Below are 23,607 nucleotides of genomic sequence, written 5' to 3' on the forward strand. Positions count from 1 at the left end.
TACGGACCCAAAGTCCCAGCGGGCGGCGAGAGGGTAAGTCCTGGAGGGTTTGAAGACCTGGTCTCAATCCCTCTCCCTACCCGCCGGCCGTCACGCCGGGTCCTGCTCCAGACTCCAGCCGAACAGCGCGCTCCGGGCAGGCGGGCGAGGGAGAGGATTTTGCCTAGGGGTCAGGAGTCCCCGGGAGCCTGCCGACTTGGATGTGCCTGTGGGCCTCGCGCTGGGTGCTGTCCACCTGCTGGGGCCCTGAGGCAGGCGTCACGCGTGGCCCGACCTGGCCCTGCCTCTCCCTTCCCCGCCGGGCCCGCGTCCCATCCCATCTCCTTCCGCCTCCGCCAGCGCCGAGGAATGTGGAGAGGCCGGCTGGGCGGCTGGGACGCCTGGGTCCCCTGCGCTCTGAGGTCGTAAGCGCTGGGCCTAGATGCGGGAGCTCCCACCTCGGGGACCTGGGCAAGGGGTGACCGCCTCCTCAGATTAGGGTCCGTGGCGGGGACCCCCCGGAGAGGGAACTGGGGGCCAGAACTCTTCGAGGAACCTTCGGCATTAACCTCAGGACAGAACCCTCGGCCCGCCCTGGTGAGCCTCCTTGGGAATCCGGAGGGGATGGTGAGGAACAGCCGTCTCCCAGATTCTGTCGCATCTCTTCGTGGGGAAACTGAGGCACCACTGGTGTGGGAGACCTCCTTCCCCTGACGTTCCCTCTCTGATTCCCCCGCAGACTGGCAACCAGACTTCCCAGTGCAATGGCCTGGGTCAGGCTCCCATCCCCCGCTCAGGGGTCCCCAGCAGGCCCGGTGGCTCCGTGCCCGGGTGGGGCGGGCTGCGCCGCCGCCAGGGCCGGCGCCAGCACCTGGCGGAGGCGGAGGTCGGATAAATATAGAGGGGGGGGGGGAGGGAAACAGGACTGCGATTAGGGGAATTGGTCTAAGTGGTCAGCACCTGCCCTCTGTGGTGGGGTGGCCAGGAGCCCCTTTCAGACCCTCCAGAAATCGGGTGGATCTTTCTGCCTTAGGAACACACAGGACCCAGGCGTCCCCAAGCTTCTAGGCCGGGCAGGGTCGGCTCTGTGAGTCAGGCCATTGCTTCCCTCGCGCTCCACCTCCACCCCCCTCCCGGGAGCTTGGGGACAGGTGTCCCTGGCCCCCCCTCCCCCACCTTCCCCTCTTGGCTTTAGCAGTCTTCTCGCAATGGGACGATGGAACAGCTCCTGCCTGACCTGGCTCCTGGATGGGTTTGTGGCCTCTCTCAGACCCCAGTCTACAGTTGAAGCTCAAAGGCATAAGGGGTGGGGGGTGGGGGAGGCGCAAAATCTCCTATGGCATCTCCCCCTGAGAGTGTGTACCATTCCTCAGCCTGGCCAGCCCTTCCTGAGCCCAGCGAAGGGATAGGGTCTCTGATGACATTGAGTCTCAGTGGTGTCTGTGGGAGGGCATAAAAGCTCTTGGAGAAAGCCCTATACGTCGGGAAGCTAAGGCCCAAAGACGGAAGGGGACTTCAAGGTTCCTCTCTTACATCCCTGGGCAGTTAGTGGTAGGCTTGGTATCAGAACCCAGGTCTCCTGACTCCCTGTCCAGGGCTCTCTCTACCCCACCAAACCCCTGCTTGCATCTTTGAAGTGTAACCCCCGACAAGGCCTTTTAGCTCCAGCTGTGCTGTAGACACCGGTGGGAGGGGCGAGCCCCGCGGTTTCGGTAGCTCCATCCCAGTCAGGACCGCTCCTGGGTTCTTCAGTCCCCTGAGCAGCACCGTCCTGGGGCCGAGCCTCGCGCATCCCCAGAGGAGGACTCTGATCCTGAGCCTCTTTCCCCAGGGCCCCTTGGACGTGACGCTGACTCAGCCGGTGAGGAGCGGGCCGATCTCAGACAGGTGAGCACCTCCCCTGCATCCCGCGGTCGGGAGACCCCAGCCCGTCCCCAGGACCCCCATCGTCGCCGCCTTCCCTCTCGCGATTGTGCAATAAGGGAGAGTCCTTACGCCGGACGCTGCGGTTTGGCTGGGGTCCCGAGGGGGCGGTCCGGCTGGGGGCGCCGGGAGGAAGGGGGGGTCCGGGCTATTTTTGGTGAGAAGTCAGACCGGCCCAGCAGTTCCCACAGCCTGGGGGAGGGGTGCCCGGCTCCGCACCCCTTGCTGTCTGGGGAACCCCTATTGAGGAGCCCCCTGGAGGCGCGGTGCAGGACCGGCAGCCTCGCCCAACCCTTCCTCCCCTCTGGCCCAGGCTGCAGAGCTGGGAGGAGACGCGGAGCCTCATCCCGGAGAAGGGGCCGCTGGAGGACGACGCGGATGTTGTGGTGAAAGGTGAGGACCCACCTCAGGCGTTCCGGGTGCCCCTCAGTCCCCAGACTCCTGGGGATAATGTCTTCGCCTGCTGGTCCCCTCCCCCCAGGTTGGTTGTACCGCGAGCCCCGCGGACGAGGGCCTCGGCCCTGGTTGCCCCCGCGCCGGGCCTGGTTCGTGCTCACCCGGGACTCCCTGGACCAGTTCAGCAGCAGCGGGAAGGGGGCGCGGCGCCTCGGGAGCCTCGTGCTCACCAGTCTGTGCTCAGTGACCGGCCCGGAGCGCAGGCCCAAGGAGACGGGTGAGCCCTTGTGAGAATTCCCCTACCTCCCCGGGTAGTGGCCCCAGCCGGCCCTGATGGCCCTCCACGGCCTCTCTCTCCCGCAGGTCTGTGGTTAGTGACCGTGTCTGGCCGGAAGCATAGTGTCCGGCTCTGCTCCCCGCGTCAGGCCGAAGCTGAGCGCTGGGGGGTGGCGCTGCGAGAAGTGATCGCCTCCAAGGCGCCGCTGGAGACCCCCACCCAGCTGCTGCTCAGGGACATTCAGGTAGGAGAGGGGGGACTCGTTGAGAAAGAGGAGGGTGGTGGGCCCAGCAGCTTTCCGGATTCATGGAGAGCCCCCTTCTCCATCACCATGACCCTTTCCTTGGCCTCTAGGAGAGTTGCGGGGATCCAGAGGCCGTGGCCCTCATTTACCGCCGGAACCCTATTCTGAGGCACACCAGTGGGGCCCTGTATGCCCCACTTCTGCCCCTGCCCTATGGAGTCAGCGCCCCAGGTGAGTGGTGCCAGCGGCCCAGTCCCTTGGATGGGGGATCTGAATGCCTCACCCGAGTCCTAGGAGTCCTCAGGGGACCTGCCCAGCCCCCCACTTTTTAAAGAAGGAAGCTGAAACCAGAAGCTGAGCAGACTGATACGCAGGGTGGGAAGCCATCACACACAAAATAGGCCCCCTTTGACCTTTTTTCCCCTTTTTTAATAGCAAAGGTGGAAATTTATTGAGAAACAAGCCCAGACTCCCACGTGGGGAGGGGGAAAGAGTCCCCTGACCTTTTTTTCTGACTACTGGTGTTCTTTCATGAGTTTTTACCCTGTTTTCTATTCTTTTATTATGCCGTTGAGACCATGCCATACTACCTTGACAAGTGGTGGGAAAGCCACCACTTTGGGAGAATGTGCTCACGTCATCCAGCTGTTTCTCGCCAGATGGGATCAGTGACTGGCCCGGTCCTAAAGCTAGAGGAGTCAGGGGAGTGGGGAGCAGAACCCTGGTTTTCTGACTCCCAGTCCAGCCTGTTTTCTGGCCCATGGTGATGGCTTTCTGTGCCCAATTACAGAACCTATGCCCTTTCGTCTAACCCTCTACCTTAATAACCGGAAGTGCAGCTTTAGCAGAAGGGAAGATTCCTGGGAGGCAGGGGTTGAGAGTTTGGCTCTGTGGGGACCATTGCTTTCCCTTCACTCTTCCTGTCGTTCGTACTCTCCCTTCCTTGCCACCCTCTGTCCCCTTACACTCCCTCCGACCTCCCCTGGTTCATGCTTTCCTCCCAGGGCTCAGCTCTGTGTCCCCTCTCCAAACCGTCCCCCCGCCCCCGCCCTCCTGCAGGTCCTGGCTACGCACCCTTGCGTGAGGAGGCGGTCCGGCTGTTCCTGGCGCTGCAGGCCCTGGAGGGGGCGCGGCGCCCCGGGCCCCTGATGCAGGGTGTACTCCAGACCTGCCGGGACCTGCCCGCGCTTCGCGACGAACTCTTTCTGCAGTTGGCTAAGCAGACCTCGGGCCCCGCGGGTCCCCCCGGGCTCCCGGCTACCCAAGACCCCGCGGCCCTACGGTACTGGCAGCTCCTCACCTGCATGAGTTGTACCTTCCGGCCCGGCGGAGCTGTTCGTGGGCATCTCCTGGGACATCTGGAGAGGTGAGAGGGCTGGGGGGTGGGGGGGTGGGGGCAAGGCCGAGGCAGGGAGCTATAGAGCTGGGGAGGATGACAGGCCTTTCGAAAGGGTTTGGCAGATGAAGAACTTAAACCCGAAGGAGGGAAGGGATTTGCCCAAGGTCAGGCCCGAGCTCCAGATTGCTGATATGTACAATGGCTTTCTGGGAATTACAGGGTCACCTCTCACTTGCAGGCGGAGGAATTGCAAAAAGGCGCCCCCTTTGGGCGGAGGAATAGTCAAAAGGGTGCTTTTCCTTGGGGCCGATGCAATCCAGCGCCTGGGCTTTTAGGTTGGAAAGCGGAAAGCGGCTGGATTTCAACCGGAAGAGGGACCAGGGAGACTTTGGGAAGTGGGAGGGGCAGTTCGGAGAAAGCCGCCGGGAGCCTTAGAAATCCGTTCAGCTCCAAACCGGGCACCAGGGGTAGATGCCGAGGAGCCTGTCGCTGCCTTCATGGAACTTAGAGTTCGAGGGGAGGGAATCAACGAGATGAAATAAACTGTAGAATAATAATGAGAGAGGGAGGGGAGAAGGAAAGCCCTCGGACCCCTGATCTGAGGGTTCTCACTAACCCAGGACGGAGCAGGCGCTCCCGGACTCGGAGCTGGCGGAATATGCGCGCTTCATCCGCAGAGCGCTGGGCCGGACACGCGGCCGAGAGCTGGTGCCCTCGCTGGCAGAGATTTCCGCGCTGAGCCGACGGCAAGAGCTGCTGTGCACCGTGCACTGCCCGGGGGCTGGTGCCTGCCCGGTGGCCATAGACTCCCACACCACGGCGGCGGAGGTAAGACCAGAGAGAGACGCCCTGCAACTTCAGCCCTTCCCCCCAGCTTCCTATGCGCAGCTCTCCTGGGGCGCCGGCCCCAGGTTTGCCCCGAGTCTGAGAGTCATCATTTGGATCAGGGGTGTGTGTGTCAGGACTGAGACCTGAAAGACCCCTCCAGTTGGATCAGCCCCTCCAGCAGTCCTGACGAGACCCCTGAGCGGCCTGACTCTACCCTCCAGGTTGCTCGGGAGCTGGTGGGGAGGCTGGGCTTGGCCCGAAGCCGCAACGCTTTCGCGCTGTACCAGCAGCGAGGGGCCCAGGAGCGAGCCCTGGCTGGGGGGACTCTCATGGCCGACGTGCTCACCAGGTTTGAGAAGTAAATGTCCAGCCCCAGCCCACCTCTCCGCTAGCCCATCTTCCTCTAAACTGAGGTCAGTCCTTAGGCAAACGTTTATGAGCGCTTGCCCCTTGTCCCGCATAGTAAAGTTCGCTGGTTCTAAGACGGACCCCTGTCCGCCAGCGGTTTGCAGAGGAGGTTCAAAGCTCAACTCCGAGGTCCTCTCGGCTCTGGCCCGGCTCCCAAAGCCCCTCCCCAAGCTCGGCCCCGTCCCGCCCCAACCCTTCGGGGGATGGGAGCTGCCGCTGCCTCGCTCAGCGCCCGGTTCTCCATCGCAGTTTGGCGGCGGAGGAAGCCACGGCGCTGGAAGACTCGCCGGACGCGGGTTGGAGACTGTGTCTGCGTCTGCACGGACCTCTGCGCCCCGAGGGGCTGTCCCCGGACGGTCACGAGCTGCCTTTCCTCTTTGAGCAGGTGAGGATTTTAGCATGGACGCCCCCCAGAGACCCCGAGCCTGAACTCCCTTGTTGGGCCATCGCATGTCGGTGTTGTGGCAACCCTGTGGGAGGCTTTACTCGAACCCAGACCTCAGATTCCTCGCCCCGAGGTGTGGGCACGATGGTCCAGCCGCCGCTGCCTCCCTGACGCCAGTGCCTCCCCGTAGGCTCACGCCCTGCTGCTGCGCGGCCGGCCTCCCCCGCCCGAGGACACGCTGCGCGCCCTGGCGGCGCTGCGCCTGCAGAGCCTGCACCGGGACTTCTCCCCGAGGGCGCCCCTGCCGCGCCTGGACCGCTTGCTGCCGCCCCCGACCCCGCCGCGGGAAGACCCTCCCCGCCCGATCCCCAGGCCTCCCCCCTCCGCCGCCCTGCTGGCCGGGGCAATCTGGAGCTCGGGCCTGGCCAAGAGGCGAGCGGAGCGGGCCCGGCGCATTGGGGCCGGCCGCCCGGCGGGAAGCGTGGTCCGAGAGGGAGGAGGTGGCGCTGGCATGGCGGCTGCCGTGCTGGGCGGCTGGAAGCGGCTCCGGGGCATGGGCCGAGCTGAGGCCATGGCTGCCTACCTGGCTCTGGCGGCGCAGTGTCCAGGGTTCGGCGCTGCTCGGTATGAAGTTCTGGAGCTGAGCACGGTGAGGGGGAGACGGGAGAAGGGGACTCTGGTGGCCCAAGCCCCACACCTTTGCCCCAGAGCCAGAGGCCCCCACTGTGGGCCAGTTCACCCCCTACACCCAGCACAGCTGTCCATCTCAGACCCCAGGAGTCACTGGCCCTTGGGCCCCCACATCTTTGGAGCTTTAGCCCCTCCTCCACACATTCACTATGGTTCATAGGGGGACCGGGAAACTTCCTGCTCTCAGCCATCTCTTCCCTCCAAAAATAATGCCAATAATGCCGCAGGGTCCCCTCTTTGCACCCTGACTCTGCCTGTCTGTCCCCAGGAGCCTGGTGGGGGTGCTCCACAGAAGCTATGCCTGGGCCTGGGAGCCAAGGCCATGTCCCTCTCCCGACCCGGTGAGACAGAGCCTATCCACAGCGTCAGCTATGGTCATGTGGCCGCCTGCCAGCTGATGGGCCCCCATACCCTGGCCTTGAGGGTGGGAGAGAGCCAGCTCCTCCTGCAGAGTCCCCAGGTGAGTGGGAAAGAGGGGTGTGGACTATTTAATGGAGTGACAGATGCTACAAAGGAAAGGGTGTGTGACTGGAGGGGGCCATGGCATTATGTGGGATGGTCAGGAAAGTATACTCAGAGAAGGTGGCCTCTAAACTAGTCATAGGAAGTTCTACGGCAGTGGTTCTCAACCTTCCTAATGCCGCGACCCTTTACTACAGTTCCTCATGTTGTGGTGACCCCCAACCATAAAATCATTTTCGTTGCTACTTCATAACAGTAATTTTGCTGCTGTTATGAATCGTAATGTAAATATCTGATGTGCAGGATGTATTTTCATTGTTACAAATTGGACAAAATTAAAGCATAGTGATGAATCACAAAAACAATATGTAATTATATATGTGTTTTCCGATGGTCTTAGGCGACCCCTGTGAAAGGGTCGTTCGACCCCCAAAGGGGTCGAGACCCACAGGTTGAGAACCGCTGTTCTACGAGAACAGCATTCCAGTTAGAGGGAATAGCAAGTTCAAAGGCCCTGAGCTGAGAATTAACTTAGCTTAGTAGAGGAGCACAAAGAAGGAAGTGTGACTGGCGCATTGTGAGTGAGAGAGTGGTGATGAGGAAGGAAAGCTGGTGGGGCAGCTCATGTAAGGCCTTGGTAAGGAGGCTGGGTGGAGGGTGAGACAGGAGAACCCAGTCGCCACTGTTGTATTCTGCCCTCTGCCCTTTCTTAGGTGGAAGAGATCATGCAGCTGGTGAATGCCTACTTGGCTAACCCCTCCCCTGAGAGGCCCTGCAGCAGTCCTTCTTCTTCATGCCAAGACCTGCCAGACAGCTCCTCTCCCAGCCAGCACCCGGGCCTGGACGAGCCCCAGGGACACTCTGGCTGTTTGGGGCAGCTGCCGAAGTGAGCCTGCCAAGAGGTCACGACCTCCCTTCCATCTCCAGCCTGGATCTGGACTGCTCTGAGATTTGAGGGAACGATGGACCCTTTTAGCCCTGCGGGGACAGGGCATACCCCACACCCAAGGGCAGCCATGGGTGCAGACAATTTTCTAGTTTGTTTCTTAATTTATTTGTAGAAGAGAAGCAAAAAAAAAAAAAAAATCCTTATTTACACAAACCTTTCCTGTGGGAGTTTGTCAGTGGGACAAGTTGGAGCCCCATAGCTCAGAGCTCCACCCCTGGGGACGCCCACACTCTGGGCTTTTACCAGCACTGAGGGAAGTCTGGATACCACAGGGCTCCACCCTCCCGTACTGTCTGGATTTAACCTCTTCCTGGCCAGCATGCTGCCACTGGGTGATGGGTGAGGTAGATAAGAGGGCAGTTGTGGAAGCTGGCAAGTACTCTCTCTTCTCCAGTGAGTGCACAGAGGTGGCCTCCCGGTGTCCCTGAGGCCAGAGGGCAGTGAGTCATCAGGACTAGCACTACCCAGTTTCCTACCCTGGTGTCTCGCTTGAGAGGCGTGGTTAGATCCATCTGTGGTGTGCCTATTGCTTTGGGCCTGGAATGGAGAGAAACCTGGGGCAGGATTAGACCCAGGAACTTCTCTGGCAGATAAAGAGCTTGTCAGGATGGGCTCAGCCCTACTCCTGAGGTCTGTTGCTGCTTTATCAGATCAAAGTGAATGGGGTTGATTTCCTGAGGATCTGATACCCTAGGGCCGTAATCGGCAAACTGCAGCTCAGGAGCCACATGCGGCTCTTTGGCCCCTTGAGTGTGGCTCTTCCTAAGCCTTAGGAGTACCCTAATTGAGTTGATAACAATGTACCTACCTATATAGTTTAAGTTTAAAAAATTTGGCTCTCAAAAGAAATTTCAATCGTTGTACTGTTGATATTTGGCTCTGTTGACTAATGAGTTTGCCAGCCACTGCCCTAGGGCACTGGGAAACTAGGGTCCCAGATTTCCTGTCCTACTCAGAACGCTGGCCCTCCTTCAGTAGTCCTTATAGCCTCATTCCTGAGTAAAGGAGGCGGGGGCAACATTCATCCACCCTGGGGTAGGAGCTTAGGCATGGAGGAGATAGCAGACCTCAGTAATGAGTCCTCTGTAGTCTTGAGAGTAGGACTAACTCCAGTGAAACAGTCTAGTTCTAGGCAAAGGATGTTAAGGGAAACAGACACACTAAGACCTGGATTAAGTGGTAAGAAGGTAGAGCAGGTAAAAGTCACCCTACCCCACTTACCTGGGCACTGGGAGGGAACATGGAGGGCCCGTCCTCATCCCTATATAGTCACAGACCAAAACCTGATTATATTCACAACCAAGCTTTATTATTTTGTTAGATGTAAACAAGCATATCCAAGGTTAGGGCATGGGAGAGGGAGTAGGGCTAGCTTCTGGGCTGGAGAGGAACCTAAAAGGGTTGCTGGTGAAGGGAATGTGGGTCAGAGGGACCAGCATGATGGGAAGGTGCTTACTATCCAGGGGGAGTGGTGAGGAAGTCACTGCTCCTGGGTGCCCCAGGAGATGTAGTCTGGCCGCGTGGCGGCATGGTACTCATCGATGAGCTCCTGCACAACCTCCCTGGATCTGTCCAGCTCATCAAAGTTCTCTTTGAAGATGTCCTCCTTTCGGAACTGCTCCAGGAAGGCCTCCCGCTTCCGCAGCTTGTCGTACTGCTGGCAGGAACTTTCAAACAGCTGAAAGAGAGAAATCTCCATGATGGGAGCCAGTGCAGGATAGGGAGGTTGGAATAGATGGGGGGAGAATGACGAAGGGGCTAGTGGAACAGAGCGGCCAAAGACCAGGAGACTAGTCTCACCGAGGAGATGCTGGTGTGGTTGGCCATCATGAGCCCACTGACCCGGTGGGCAGAGGGCAGGTAGGGAGACTTCCTGGACAGGGCCACTTGGATGCTGGCTGGGCCCCAGGGGATGAAGTTGGCCAGCTTCCGTTCCCGGATCCTCTGCAGGCTCTTGTGGACCTGGGGTGGGCACAGGGGTGGTGGTGGTCGCCTCTCCTCTACCCCTGCAGGGTCCAGGGTGGAACGAAGGGGCCTCACCTACCTGAGTGGGATCCACCTCCCCCTGGATGATGTTGAGGATGGCGATGTAGCAGTGGTTGGTCTGCCGGTCCCGGCCGGTGGACACCATCACGTTCTTGGGCTGCAGCAGCCGCCTCATCACATCCAGGACCGTGGTCTTCCTCACACTGGCCACCTGAGGGGACAGTGGGCCCCAGGGACCAGGCCAGCACTCAGGGCACAGTCCACAGATGCACGGACAGAGAAGAGGAGGCAACACATGGCCCCCACCAGACTGGGGGCAGTATGGCCTCCTTGGGGAGTGTCTTTAGATTCAGGCCTATACTGAGCCTCTGCTGTGGGATCAGGAATCTTAGCCTTCTCAGCTCAGCAAGCTCATGGCCCTGTGCAGGAGCATTAGCAGCTCCCATACAGCCCAGACCCTGCAGGGAGCCAAAGGCAAGGCAGAGAGGAGAGCAAGTCAGCAAGGAAGTCTTACAGTCTGTGCCAGTCCCTGAGCACAGAGCCTCCTGGGGCAGCAGGGAGGAGAGAGAGGCTAGGTTAGAGGTTTCTGGGCCCAGGGCCAGTGGGGCCTGAGACACTGAGAGCTGTTCTTACCGACTGGTCCGTGGTGAGGGGGGTGTAACCAGTCATGAGGAAATGGAGCCGGGGCGTGGGAATGAGTGAGGCGATGAGGCCGATGAGGTCGTTGTTCATGTAGCCAGGGTAGCGCAGGGTGGTGGTGCTGGCTGACATGATGGTGGACACCTGGGGACAGGGATGCCATGTCATGGGTCTTGGCCTGGTGAGGGGGGGTGCTCCCTTCCCAGACAAGTGTTCCAGTAGGAAGGGGTTCCAGTCCAAGAGTCCAGGAGTGATGGCTCACCAGCTGGTTGATCTGGGAGAAGGATGGGTTCTGGATGTGCAGGCGGTCTGTGGCGATCCGGTTCAGGGCAGTGTTGTCCAGTACCACCTGGGGGGACAGAAGAGGGTCACGGCACCTTTTTGAGGAGAAAGGGGGCAGAGAAATAAGTTATTAGCGTATCCCCTCTCTAAAGTCCAAAACGAGGAAGTAAGTGTGTTATTTTAAAAGGAATGTACTGTGTCTGGGGCATCCTGAGACACCTCTCTACCATCCAGTGCAGTCAACAAATGTTTGTTTACCCCCCTGTGCCATGCACTGAGCCTGGCTCTGGAGATACCAAGGGAGTAAGCAGGCATGGTCTTCCCCTTCACCCAGTCTACAGTCTAGTGGAGGGAGACTGACATCAAATATAAAACAACAGAAAAGTATAGTTACTGCCTGAAATATGCACAAAGGCATTTGACCTTGACTGAGTGGTCAGGAAGGTTTATGCTAACAAAGTGACCTTTGTGCTGAAAATTTAAGCATGAGTAGGCATTAAATAAGGGGGACACGTGGAAGGATTGTGAGCAACTTGGGATCAGGTCCTTATTTCATAATTTGGGCTCCGAGGTATGGATTTGCTGGTCATCTGTTCTCTCTGCTGGGGCTCAGGAAGGGCAGGTGTAGGTGTCTCCTGGTTTGGGAGGTGAACCCAAGCCCCCATTTCCTCCTCTTATGCTCACCACACAGTCTGCGTTCTGGGTCAGCCTCTTGAGTGTGAGCAGCGAGTTGTAGGGCTGGACCACCACGTCGCTCATCTCGTCCTGGTTGGGAAACACTGAGTATGTCTGCACCAGCTTCTTGGGGTACCTGAGAATGAGGAAGAAGGAAAGGGGAAGGTAGCCCCATCACTGCCTATCTCTGTCTTTCCTGGGGATAGCAGGGGCCATTCCTTTCCAAGTGCCTCCAAATTCTTATACAAAAGGGTGAGGGCAGAACTGAGTCTTCAGAGCACAGGAGCCAAAAAGGATAAGTCTCGCCCAGCCAGTGTGGCTCAGTGATTGAGCATCAACTCATGAACCAGGTCACAGTTTGATTCCCTGTCAGGGCACATGCCCCGGTTTTGGGCTCTATCCCCAGTAGAAAGCCTATAGGAGGCAGCCAATCAATGATTCTCATCATTGATGTTTCCATCTCTTCCTTTCTCTGAAATCAAAAACATATAAAAAATAAAATCAATAAGCATATCCTCAAGTGAGAATTAAGGAAAGAAAAAAAAAAAAGGATAAGCCCAAAGCATCACACTCTATGGTTGCCCTCCTCTCCCTAGGTAAACACCCCTTCCAGGAGTGACTGTTTCCAAGATGTTCCCTGGGTGGCCAGGCTCTGTTCCCACCTAGGACTCAAAGGCTAGTTGCAGGTCTTCCAGTACAAGAGTTAAAAGTGATTAAAAAAAAAAAAAGAAAGAAAGACATTACCCAGGGAACCAGAGCTAATGCCCTCTTCCCAAACACAGGCTTTACCTGTCATTCAGTCGCTCCAGGAGGTAGGAGCCCAGGCCAGAACCCGTGCCCCCAGCGATGGAGTGACACAGCACAAAGCCCTGCATAAGAAGGATAGAAAGGCAGTCTCCAGGGATCTGGGAAGAGACTTCAGGCTTGTCTCAATCCCCAGGCCCAACACACTCATGTCTCAAGCCTTCCTCTGTGTCCATTCAGGCTGAGGCTCCCGGGGAAAGATGACTCCTACCTAAGAAACCGGTGCATCCAGATTAGCATCTCCTTGAGGACAAGGACTTTATTTACCTCAATATCTCACATCAGATGCTCAGTAAATGAGTTTTGACTCTAATTGCCCCCATCACACCGCCTGTTCAGGCTACCGCCTGACATTTCCCCAGCACTTCTCAGCCTTTTTGTTTTTTTCTTCAGTGGGGCAAAACCTCACCTCTAGGCTGTCACTTCCATCTGCTTCTCGATCTATGATGTCAAAAATATCTTCATGGATTTTCTCACCCTGCATAGAGAGATGGGAGGGAGGGTCAGGATGAGGATTCTGGAGAGCATCTCTTTTCAGCACCAAAAATGCTTCTCAGGGGCAGTCAGCTGTGGCCCTCAACTCAGAATAGCTACTTTGCAAATAATGGCACAGTTTGCATAAACCTCTCCCAGGCTATCCCTCTTGTCAGGGTATCCCTTTGTCTCCTTTTCATGGTTAATTTAGTCTAATTAGATCCCCAGGCTGCTTGAGCCCGCCTTGCCTAAGGGAGGGAACATCAAGGGTTTCTGGGGTGGCCATCTGAATACCTGGGAGAATCCACTGGCCCAGTTGTTGCCAGCTCCTCCTCCGTGCTCTGACAGGTAGATGTTCTCTGGGTTGTAGAGCTTGGCGTAGGGGGAGTTGAGGATGGAGTGGATCACCCGGGGCTCCAGGTCCAGCAGCACAGCCCTGGGGATGTAGTGCTCATCGTCTGCCTGACAACAGGAGTCCAGGAGGGGGCCCACTCAGCAAAGGCCTGCCCAGTCCTCCGTCCTCCCAACTCTGGCTCCTGCCTGCCCTCTCTCCTCAAACCAGCAGCCCTGGCCCCTCTACCCAGCGGCACTGCCCAAGACCAGGCTGTTACCCTTCCTTCAGCCCCCTGGCCAACTCGCTGGAGCACCTGGTAGAAAAAGACGTCCTTGCGGTCAGTGCCCTCGGTGGCGAATTCCTCCACGATGCCCTCGGGGCTGATCCCATGCTCTGCGCACAGTTGTTTCCAGAACTCGAACCCAACTGGGGGATGGGGAGAGATGCTGGGCCTGCTAGCGTCATAGGCCTCAGAAGCCCAGGGTTGGGCACACAGGCTGTCACACTCAGAGGCTGGATCCCAAACCCCTGGTCAGGGTGCCTTCACAGCCCAGGGCTGGAAGCGTAGCTCTGGGGCTGGGGCTGGTTCATCATGCGCAGTAGGGCGGGCGGGGGCTGGGGGGGTCATGGGAGAGAAAGGACAACAAAAGGATGCCAAGCACTTGAGGGGGACCCAGAGAGGCAGACCCGAGACTGGAGGGGCCCGGCGCGCGCTCGCTCACTCTGGTTGCCGCACTGGCCCAGCTGCAGGGTGATGATCTCCCGGGGCATCGCTCTTCAGACGCGGGCGCGCCAGCCCGGCCCGGAGGGAGCCGCGGCACAGACGGAAGCCTGGCAGCCGGACACGCAGACGTGGGGAGCGCGCGCTCTCTCCGTCTTTTGACGCGGGTGCTCGGTTTGCGCGTGTGCAGTGCAGGTCTCCACGTGGCCGGCGGGCCGGGATGCCCAACCTGGGCATCATTAACCCCACAACACTTGCAGCCGGAATCCGGCACAGGCGCATCGTGAGGCCACGCCTCCTCCTGCCCACCCGACCTCAGCTCTGCGCCTGCGCGGTGAGACTAGCCAGGGCTGCAGGGATGCGCCTCTGGTGCAGGGCTGGGGGACCAAGGAGGGGGGGTAGGTAGGGGGGCGGGCGGGCGAAGGTTTGCGCGGGGAGCGGAGGCCCAGGTTTGCGTGGGGCGGGGGCGGGGGCGGGGGGGGGAGGGGGAGGTCAGTTGCGCTGTCTAGATAGGTCAGCGGCTCTGCTAGCTGGAGGGGCTGGATTCAAGGCAATGTTCTTTAATTTTTGTTTTTAAATTAAATATACCTAACGTGAAATTTACCATTTTAATAATTTAAATGTATAGTTTATGGCATAAAGTACATTCACATTATTCTGTGACTGTCACTACCGTTCAAGTCTAGAATTTTGTCATCTTTTCAAACTGAAACACTGTACTCATCACATAACCCAACCCAAATCACCATCCTACTTTCTGCCTCTATGATTTTTGACTACTCTAGGTATCGCATATAAGTGGGATCATACAGTTTTTGTCCTTTTGTGTCTGGCTTACTTCACCTCCCATAATGTCTCTAGGGTTACTTCATGTTGTAGCATGTCAAAATTTCATTCCTTTTTAAGGCTGTATAATATTCCATTGTATGTATAGACCACATTTTATGTTTATCCATTCATCTGTTGCTATGAATATGGGTGTACAAATACCTGAGTTTCTGCTTTCAGTTCTTCTGGGTCTATACCCAGAAGTAAAATTACTGAATTATACGGTAATTTCATGTTTAATTTTTTGAGCAGTTGCCATACCATTTCCCACAGTGCTGCACCATTTTACATTCCCACTAGCAATGCACAAGGGTTCCAGTTTCTCCACATCCTTGCTACTTTCTGTTCTTTGTGTTTTGTTTGGTTGTTTTAATTCTCACCTGAGGATATTTTTTTCCATTGATTTTTCAGAGATAGTGGAAGGAAAGGAGGGAAGAGGGGAGAAGGAGAGAGAAACATCATTGTGAGAGAGATACCCCAATTGGTTGCCTCCCACACAAGCCCCCACTGGGGCTGGAACCTGCAACCCGGGTATGTGCCCTTGGTCGGGAATTGAACCCGCAACCTTTTGGTTCTGGGGAGCCACACTGGCCAGGGATTTTTTTTTTTTCAGTAATAATAACTATCTTAATAAGTGTAAAATGGTATCTTATGTGGTTTCTATTTTATTTTATTATTTTTAAAATATATTTTTATTGATTTCAGAGAGGAAGGGAGAGGGAGAGAGAAATAGAAACATCAATGATGAGAAAGAATCATTGATTGGCTGCCTCCTGCATACCCCTGGCATGTGCCCTGACCAGAATGGAACTGTGACCTCCAGGTTCACAGGTCGATGCCACGCCAACGGGACTAATTTCCACTTATGAGCACAATTGAAGTTGATTGTTCTCTCATTACTAACCTTTTGGAATTGCCTGTTCATATCCTTTGCCCATTTATTTTTCTTTTCTTTTTTTCTTATTTATTGATTTTTGGGGGGAGACACAGAAAGGGGGGAAGGAACAGAGGGAAAGAGGGGGGGGGGAGAGAGAGAGAGAGAGAGAGAGAGAGAGAGAGAGAGAGAGAGATTGGTTGTTCCACTTATTTAAACATTCATTGGTTGATTCTTGCATGTGCCCTGACCGGGGATGGTGTGTGGGGATAATGCTCTGACCAACGGAGCTAGGTGGGGAGCCGGGGCTGCCCATTTTTCTGTTTGTGTAGAGTGATCCATCTTTTCCTTCTGTTGTGCACGTTGTACGCCTTGTTGAAGAAACCTTCCCCTCTCCCGCATCACAAAGCGGTCTCCTGTGCCTTCTCCCAGAGTCCCCTCGGGGTCTCCCTAGCTCCCCGTAGGTCTTCAGTTCATCTGGAACTTATCTGAACTTCGCTGTAAGACAAGGATCTACTTTATCTTTTCCATACGGAGGCCAGTTGTCTCGGAACCAATAGTTGAAGTGTCTCCCCCATCCTCAGAACACTCCCGCCGCGCCCCGCGGTGGGCCGCCCCGGCTCCGCGGGCTGACCGTCCCCGTCCCCGTGGGGCTGGCCTGCGCCCGGAACCGCAGCAGAAGCTCTGGCGAAAGCACCGCCGCCAAGAGTCGGGCTCAGACGAGGTTTTTTTTTGTTTGGTTTTTGCTCTCTCTCTTTTTATGAGAACTCGGCCGCCTTCCAGCGCCAGCCGCCAGGGAACCCTCCGGGCTTCTTCCGACGGCTCGGGCTCGCCCCCGCCCCGCCCTCCCTCCCCGCCCGCCGGCCTCCCCGGCGCTTCCTCCCGCTCCCGCCCGGCGGCCCGGGGTGGCGGCTGCTGCGCCTTTCGGGGAGGGTCTGACTGCTGCCTTTCAAGTGTGAGGGTGGCGGGGCGCTCCGTCCTCACCCTCGGGCTCCCCCGCCCACCCCCGGAGCCGCGCCGTCGGGGCGGGCTGCCCTGAGGCTGTGCCAGGCCCCTCTCTGGTCTGCCCAGGGGAAGAGGAAGGTCCAGAGATGAGAGTAAGCTGGCCAGGCCTCCCTCCCGGTGGGTCTGCAGCGGCTGTTTGCTTCCGGGAGAAGAATAAGCCGTCAGCAGCGTATGGACACTTGTGAAACAGGAGAGTCTAAGCTCAGCCTTTTCTTAGGCTTCATAGCAGTGCCTCGCTCCTCCTGCTCGTTTCCCAGAAGTGGGACAAAATCCTTCAAATCCCAGTTCATAGGCAAACAGGTTAGAACGTGTGAATTTATCTGAGTTGGAGAAGTTGCAGGGTAAGTTTCCCTTACGAAGCCAACGCTGACGAGCGGGGGTGGGGGGGGCCCTCCTACTCTGCAGATTTGGGTTGGAGACAGATGCTGGTGGACGTTAGGAGAGCTGGACCGAAATGCTCCTGGTCATCAGCAGACTGTGTTTTCCGTTTCTGCTGAGAATGACCAGTGCCTCTCTGTTAATGGAGACGAGCACCCAGCCCCGCGCCACACTCAGAGACAACACTCAGTACATATTAGCCATGGTTATGATTATCCCCAGATGCAGTCGGAACTGAAGAATAGCTTGGCTGCTCTTACCGATAAAGACTCTTATGCAGAGTTAAAAGCAAAATGAGTGGTTGCTTTAAATAAATGTTAAAAAATTAAAACCCTAATTATTTATCACAATCCTACAGATACAGTTTCAGATCCAACTTTATTGAGGTGTAGCAAAAGGCCCAGGTTCCTGATCTTACTCATGGGTTTCAGATCCAGGGTCTCAAGGTCATTACCGGTGACTTGATTACTGAGTAGTCTGCTTCTAATATAAATGCAGTTGATTAAATGGCCTAAGCCTTTATTTCCAGGTTGAAAAAAAAACAAACCCAAAACATTATTTTGGCTGCACCTTCATTTCTAGCCTTTCCTGGACACCTGGCCTGCAGTGTGTCAGGAGCTCAGGTATGTTGAGAGGTAAGGAGGCAGAGGTGTGAGTAGGGACATGAGGATGTGTCTCAGGAAGTGGGAGGAAGAGAGTTAACGCAGCTCTCGATCTTGAAACTGGGGTCCTATACAATAGGGAGTTTCAAAAGGAAGCCCAGGAACATTTCAGACCATGAAGCTGAAGCCCTTTATGTGAAGGAAGCTGCGCTAAATTCACATTTTGGTTATGAAATAGAACAGCACAGGCTATTTTAAAAATATTTATAGTATCTAGTGTTGATGAGGATTTTGAGAAGTGGGTGCCTTTATATACTATGTTTATGCATTGTTGGTCGTCATATAACTGGATACATTCTGGAGGATACATTGGCAGTTCTCTGAATGTGTACAATGCACATAACCTTTGACTCAGCAATTCCACTTGTCAGGAGCCATTTGTAAGAAATATAAAGTAGAACTCTCATTGGCCTGGAAAGGTGGACAACATATGTTAGGTGACAAAAATAAGTTACAAAACAATGTGCATGATCTCATCCCTTATGACAAAACAAAAATGAAAGTATTTTTGAGTATATGTGGGAGGAAAAAAAAAGAAAGAAAGGTGTGTGCCGAAGGAACTGAGGGTATGGAAGCAGCAGCATGTGTACAGGCCAGGTGTGGAGGAAGCCATGTTGAGTTTAGGGTGAACAGGCAGTGAACCGGAGAAGTCAGCAAGGACCAGACCTGGATGTGCCTTGCAGAATGGGAAGCTGTTGAAGGATCCTGACCAGAGCTGGGACAGAATCAGATTTGCATTGTATTATTATTATTTTTAAATACATTTTTATTGATTTCAGAGAGAGGAAGAAAGAGAGAGGGATAGAAACATCAAGGATGAGACAGGATCATTGATCGGCTGCCTCCTGCACGCCCCCCCACTGGGGATTGAGCCCGCAACCCGGGCATGGGCCCTGACCAGAATCGAACTGTGACCTCCTGGTTCATGTGTTGACACTCAACCACTGAGCAACACTGGCTGGGCAAGATTTGCATTTTGGAATGATCCCTCTGGCGTCATTGAAACAGGCATGGTTTGAGTGGAGCAAGAGGCCAAGTTGCCAGCCAGGCCTGAAGTAAAGAGGGCCCTGGGCAAGGATGGAGAGGAGTGGACAGGTTCCCGAGACACTGAGTGGAGAGAATCTATAGGAGTTCAAGATGACTGAACATGTAATGGGGGTAAGGGAGAGGGAAGAGTCAGAGCTGACAGATTTCAATCTTGCGATGTTGGGTGAAGGTTGGGCCATTTACTGAGACATAGGGAATTCAGAAGGAACATGTATGCACCGGAGTTTGAGAAGCCTGATGGAGGTAGGAGACCAGTAGGCCCCAGATACACGGAGTGAGGTCTAAGTGGAGAGCCAGCTGTAGCCAAGTGGCAGTTAGAGCCATCGGGAGAATGAATGGTATGGGATGGTCCTATATTGGTATAGGACTGGAATAAAACCTAACAGAACACAACACTTAAGGGGTAGAAAGAAAAATGCAAGAGCAGCCCTGGCTGGTATGCTCAGTGGTTGGAGCATTGGCCTGTGCACCGAAGGATTGCAGGTTCGATTCCTGCCCCCGGTTGGGGCGCATGCAGGAGGCAACAAGTTGATGTGTCTCTCTCTCACATGGATGTTTTTTTTTTTTTCTCTCTCTCTCTCTCCCCCTCTTCCTCCCTTCTACTCTCTCTAAAGAGAAATAAAATTAAAAATTTTAAAAAGCGGGAGCAAAAAACAAACAAAAACCCAACAGAAGAAACACTAGTGCATAGTGAGGGTTGATTGCTTATCTTCTTCTTTCCTGGCAGAACCTGGATTTTGTTCTGCATTTCACCCTTCCAGCAGTAAATCCTCATTAATCCAACCCAATGTGGTTATCACAGTTTTCTTGCCAGGGGCTGGTTTAGGAGGGGGCATATGATGCAATTCAGGTAAATGAAATATGAGGAAAGACTGCTGGGGGCTCACAGGTTAAAATAGACATATAGGAAGAGACACACTCTCTTCTTTGGCTGCATGTTGTCACTTTTGGTTATGGCACTAAGAACGGCTGCCACTGCTGTCTTTTAAACTGTGTAGAGAGCACCTTGGGGATGAACCATCACGCTGGGGTTGGTAAGAGCAGAAAGATAGAAGGTACGTGCGTCCCTGATGACACTGCTAAGCCATCAGATTAATCAGCCCAGGAGATGCCCCAAATCTGGACCTCTTAAAATGTGGGATGTACGTTTCCTTATGGTATAAGCCAGTGGTTTTCAACCCGTGTGCCAGAAGAATTTTGAAAACATGCAATACCTGACTGTTTAGTCAGGAGCACTGACCCCTTTTCCCTTAGCTTGTCAAATAAAACAATGACAAAGCTTTGTGCAGTGGCACTATTGTTGGCCAATGAGGTTTATCCAAGGCACAATTATTGCTAATTGAAAGAAAAAGATTTGACAACCGCCAACACAAACAATAGCTGTCTGGTGTGAATGAATCAAAATGACACCAACTTTCTTGTCAGATTGGCAAAAAATATATATTTTTGGTGTACGACAGAATTTTACTAATTTATGTGTGCTATGAGATGAAAATGGTTGAAAATCACTGGTTAAAGCTATTGAATTCGGACTCTTAATTTTTTACTTATAGCTGAAGACACAGACAAGGGGAAGGACAGTGCGGAAGCCTAGGAAGGAGAAATTTCCAAAGAGGTGGCATCAAAGACTGGAGGGAGTTGGAGTAAGATGGAGATGGGAAAGGGACCTTTGAATATGGGTGAACATGGTGACTGGTGAGGATAGTAACCCTGGGCCATGAGAGAGAAAAACAGATTCCAAAGGGTTACTTACCCTTATACATAATTGGCAGTAATGGAGACTTGAGGAATCATAAAATAGAGACATGAATGGAAAATAAGGAGGTGAACAGGGACTATATGGACTGTAAAACGGGGGTTTTAATCTGGGGCCCACAGGTCCCCTCCAAAGATCTGTGGATAAAGTGCAGGGGATCCATTAGTTTAAATGGAAAACATTTTGATTGTTCACTCACCGCCAACTAAAATGTAGCCTTTCCTTCAATTAGAACTGTAGGCATCACACCTCAGTAGTATTGGCAGTACCTGTGACTTTGCCACCTATAAAAATCACAGCTATTTTAATATGACAGTACAATTTGATGCATATGTTGCAAAATATTGTTTATAGTCATCACTACTTGAAGACATAGGATATCCACTTCAAGATTTTTTGTTTAATGCATTAATAATGGGCACACAAAAATAAAAGAAAGAAGCACATGTAGTACTATGTCACAACTTTTAAGAATATATTGTGACAACTGCATTTCAATATAATCGGTTACCATGGTAATTCTATGAATATTGTTGCATGCACTAAAAAAACATTATCTGCCAGACTGCCAAAGGCTTTCTCAGTGTGAACAAGGCTAAGGACTCCAACTGTAAAGGCAAAGAGAGAAGGGGAGATTTGTACCCCAGAAATGGGAGTGCAGTGTATTAGGAACATTGCTTTTTAGAACATAGGAGAGACTTTCATATGGAAATACTGAAGGGACAGAGAGAGGACTTTGAGAGCCAAGGTCCCTGAGGATGTTGGAGCTATTTGGATGCAGGGCTCAGGTGGAGGGATTAATACAGGAAGGAAACTTTTCCCACAGTAAAAGGGAGGAAAGGATGAGTGTAGATAAAAATAAGTGTTTTCAGTGGGGTGGGAGTGGGGGCAGGAAGTTGAGGGGGATTCTGCCTGATGGCTTCTATTTTCACAGTGAAGTAGGAGTGAAGTTATCTGCTGAGAGTGAGAATGAAAGGGGAGGTGACAAAGGTAGGGAACAGAAGAGAGGACTAACAAGGACAAGTAGAAGGACTACCAGGTCAGTGGGTGGAGAGGGGTGGGGCAGTTAGAGGCCATTGGGTTGTCATGGCAACAGTCTGTGTGGGTGTGAGTGTAGGAGTCGGGGCAGAAAGTCAACTAGAGCCAGGGCTGGAATTTTACCAGGAGGATCAGGTGAAGAACAGGAATAAAGGAAGGATGGATCAAATTGTCCAGGCTGCGTGGAAGGAATGTGAAGCTAGGAAGGGCTGATAGCTTAGGAGAGTGAAGTCAACATTGGGAAGAAGAATGGGAATGAGAAAGCGGAGATGCAGGAACTGGTGGTCCAAGAGTGAACCAGTCCAGTTTAAGGGTGAGGAGTGGTTGCTGAGGTCTGTCCACATAGTGTGGTGACAAGCAGAGAAGTAGTAAAGGGCATTGGAGGTGAGGAGGTCAAGGAACAGACAGTCCAGTGAGGACCATCCTTATGGATGTCAAAGTTCTCTAGGATGAAGGTGAGGCTTGGAGTGCAGAGGAAAGTCTGAAGAATGTGGAAGAGTGATTCGAATGTAGGTGGTAGTAGAATGTGGTGGTGTTGGATAACTTGGGCCTCAAAGGAGGAGGAGGGTAAATAGTAAGGTAAATAGTAATTGTTTAAAAGTATCAATAAAGAGAGAAAAGAATGCCTACCCACCCATGCTCCTGCTGTGTAGCCAGGGCTTCACACAGAATAGCTGGCCTTTTTAAGAGGTCTGAGAGTATCATACAATTTGGACTATACATGATCTAGTACAGTGGTTTCCAAAACCAGAAAACAGTTTCCTCCCATGCCCCACCCCAACCAGGGGACATCTACAAACCAGCAGAGGCCTGTTTGGTTTAACACAGTGGTGAGGGTGGACAGTGCTGGCATTTGGTACCTAGTGAGCAGAGATGGTAAATGGCCTGCAGTGTAGAGGATAGTCCCATATGGTGAGGAATTGTCCTGCCCCAAATGCCAGTAGTACAGCTCCTGCACTTTATGGATGAATGAGAAGACTAGGGTTCCGAGAGCTGAGATGTATACTTATGTTTTGGAGCTTCTATAGTCTTGATATTATATTAAGATCTGATGTCTATGTGTGAGGTCACTGTGGTAGACAATGTTGGTATCAAATCCAACCCTCTTTCCCTAGTCACTTCCAAAGCCAAAGATAAGCCTACAGCTGCCTCCGTTCTGGCCAGTGGTATGTAAGCAGAAGTCATGGAGTGAAACTCCTGGGAAAACCTTTTCAAAAGGGCAAGTGTGAAGCCAGCTGCTCTGCTCCGCTCTCTTCTCTCTTCCTTTTGCTTGGAACTTGGTTCAGCAGCCGTCTGTCTTGTGCTTACGAATACAAAAGCCATACATTTGAGCCCTAGCCGGTTTGGCTCAGTGCATAGAGCGGTTTGGCTCAGTGCATAGAGCGGTTTGGCTCAGTGCATAGAGCGGTTTGGCTCAGTGCATAGAGCGTGCCAGGTTCAATTCCCGTCAAGGCAGGTTCAATTCCCGTCAAGGCATGTACCTCGGTTGCAGGCTCCAGGCCCTGGTTCGGGGCATGTGGGAGGCAACCAATTGATGTGTCTCTCTCACATCACTGTCTCTCCCTCTTCCTTCCACTTTCTAAAAATCAATGGAAAAATATCCTCGGGTGAGCATTAACACACACACACACACACACACACACACACACACCCCACATTCGAGATGGTGGAACACAAAGAGAAAAAGGCCCTGCGTCCTTGATGGCCATGTGTCCTTGACGGCTTCCTAATAAGTGTCTCAACCCTGGACTGCCCACCTCCAGATTAACCAAGTGAGACAAATAAACTATTCGTCTGAGCTACTGTTAATGAGATGTTCTGTTCATTGCAGCTGAATGCTTTTCTACCTGATGGAGTCATAGGGCCAGTTAGTAACAGCTGAGGCTGAACCCTGATTTTTTCTCTCTCATAATCTACATTTTTGGCCCTAAAATGTATGACCTTCGCCCTCATTCCAGGCTGGCTTCGGAGACACATTTTTGCTAGGGACTGTGTGGCAGTAGATGGATTTAACTTTTAGAGATCTGTCATATTCCTTCGAGTGTACTTTCCGGGAGAGTAGCTTTTTAGAAAGATACACATGTTTCTAATATGTCCATCATTTGCTACATTCCTTTGTGTAGAACGGAGCTTCTGCCCTGTTGCCGCTCATATATACATATATACAATCTGTGTGTCGACTGTTTGTGATGAGAATGTGATTAGCTCTGCAGTCTTCCCTCAG

The 23,607-nt window shown here is 53.8% G+C and overlaps 2 protein-coding genes and 1 non-coding gene across 3 annotated transcripts in view; 2 read left to right on the plus strand and 1 right to left on the minus strand.

The window, feature by feature from the left end:
- The window catches only part of PLEKHH3 (pleckstrin homology, MyTH4 and FERM domain containing H3), an 8,668-nt gene extending 635 nt beyond the window's left edge, over window positions 1-8,033 (plus strand). Inside the window, exons 2-15 of the mRNA XM_014458772.2 lie at window positions 14-33; window positions 410-606; window positions 1,811-1,866; window positions 2,216-2,295; window positions 2,384-2,575; window positions 2,662-2,819; window positions 2,930-3,050; window positions 3,879-4,185; window positions 4,779-4,986; window positions 5,208-5,344; window positions 5,644-5,779; window positions 5,970-6,428; window positions 6,738-6,929; window positions 7,645-8,033. Of these exons, the coding sequence (XP_014314258.1) occupies window positions 14-33; window positions 410-606; window positions 1,811-1,866; window positions 2,216-2,295; window positions 2,384-2,575; window positions 2,662-2,819; window positions 2,930-3,050; window positions 3,879-4,185; window positions 4,779-4,986; window positions 5,208-5,344; window positions 5,644-5,779; window positions 5,970-6,428; window positions 6,738-6,929; window positions 7,645-7,821 (2,440 nt within the window). The 3' untranslated portion in view covers window positions 7,822-8,033. The remainder of the gene's footprint in view (window positions 1-13; window positions 34-409; window positions 607-1,810; window positions 1,867-2,215; window positions 2,296-2,383; window positions 2,576-2,661; window positions 2,820-2,929; window positions 3,051-3,878; window positions 4,186-4,778; window positions 4,987-5,207; window positions 5,345-5,643; window positions 5,780-5,969; window positions 6,429-6,737; window positions 6,930-7,644) is intronic.
- A 1,134-nt stretch (window positions 8,034-9,167) lies between these two features.
- On the minus strand, window positions 9,168-14,098 carry TUBG2 (tubulin gamma 2). Its single transcript, XM_006092348.3, has 11 exons — window positions 13,797-14,098; window positions 13,388-13,500; window positions 13,035-13,202; window positions 12,676-12,744; window positions 12,252-12,331; window positions 11,472-11,598; window positions 10,768-10,854; window positions 10,500-10,649; window positions 9,925-10,077; window positions 9,681-9,842; window positions 9,168-9,558 (listed from the first exon to the last, which is right to left on the minus strand). Exons 1-11 carry the CDS (start codon window positions 13,843-13,845, stop codon window positions 9,361-9,363), a joined length of 1,356 nt encoding a protein of 451 aa, XP_006092410.1. The 5' UTR covers window positions 13,846-14,098; the 3' UTR covers window positions 9,168-9,360.
- A 5,768-nt stretch (window positions 14,099-19,866) lies between these two features.
- On the plus strand, window positions 19,867-20,013 carry LOC111826752. The gene has a single exon (XR_002830132.1). It is a non-coding gene; the product is annotated as a U4 spliceosomal RNA (small nuclear RNA).
- The last annotated feature ends 3,594 nt before the right edge of the window (window positions 20,014-23,607 follow it).

This window comes from Myotis lucifugus, unplaced genomic scaffold (assembly GCF_000147115.1).
Source record: "Myotis lucifugus unplaced genomic scaffold, Myoluc2.0 scaffold_100, whole genome shotgun sequence".
In the NCBI taxonomy this organism is placed as follows: Eukaryota; Metazoa; Chordata; class Mammalia; order Chiroptera; family Vespertilionidae; genus Myotis; species Myotis lucifugus.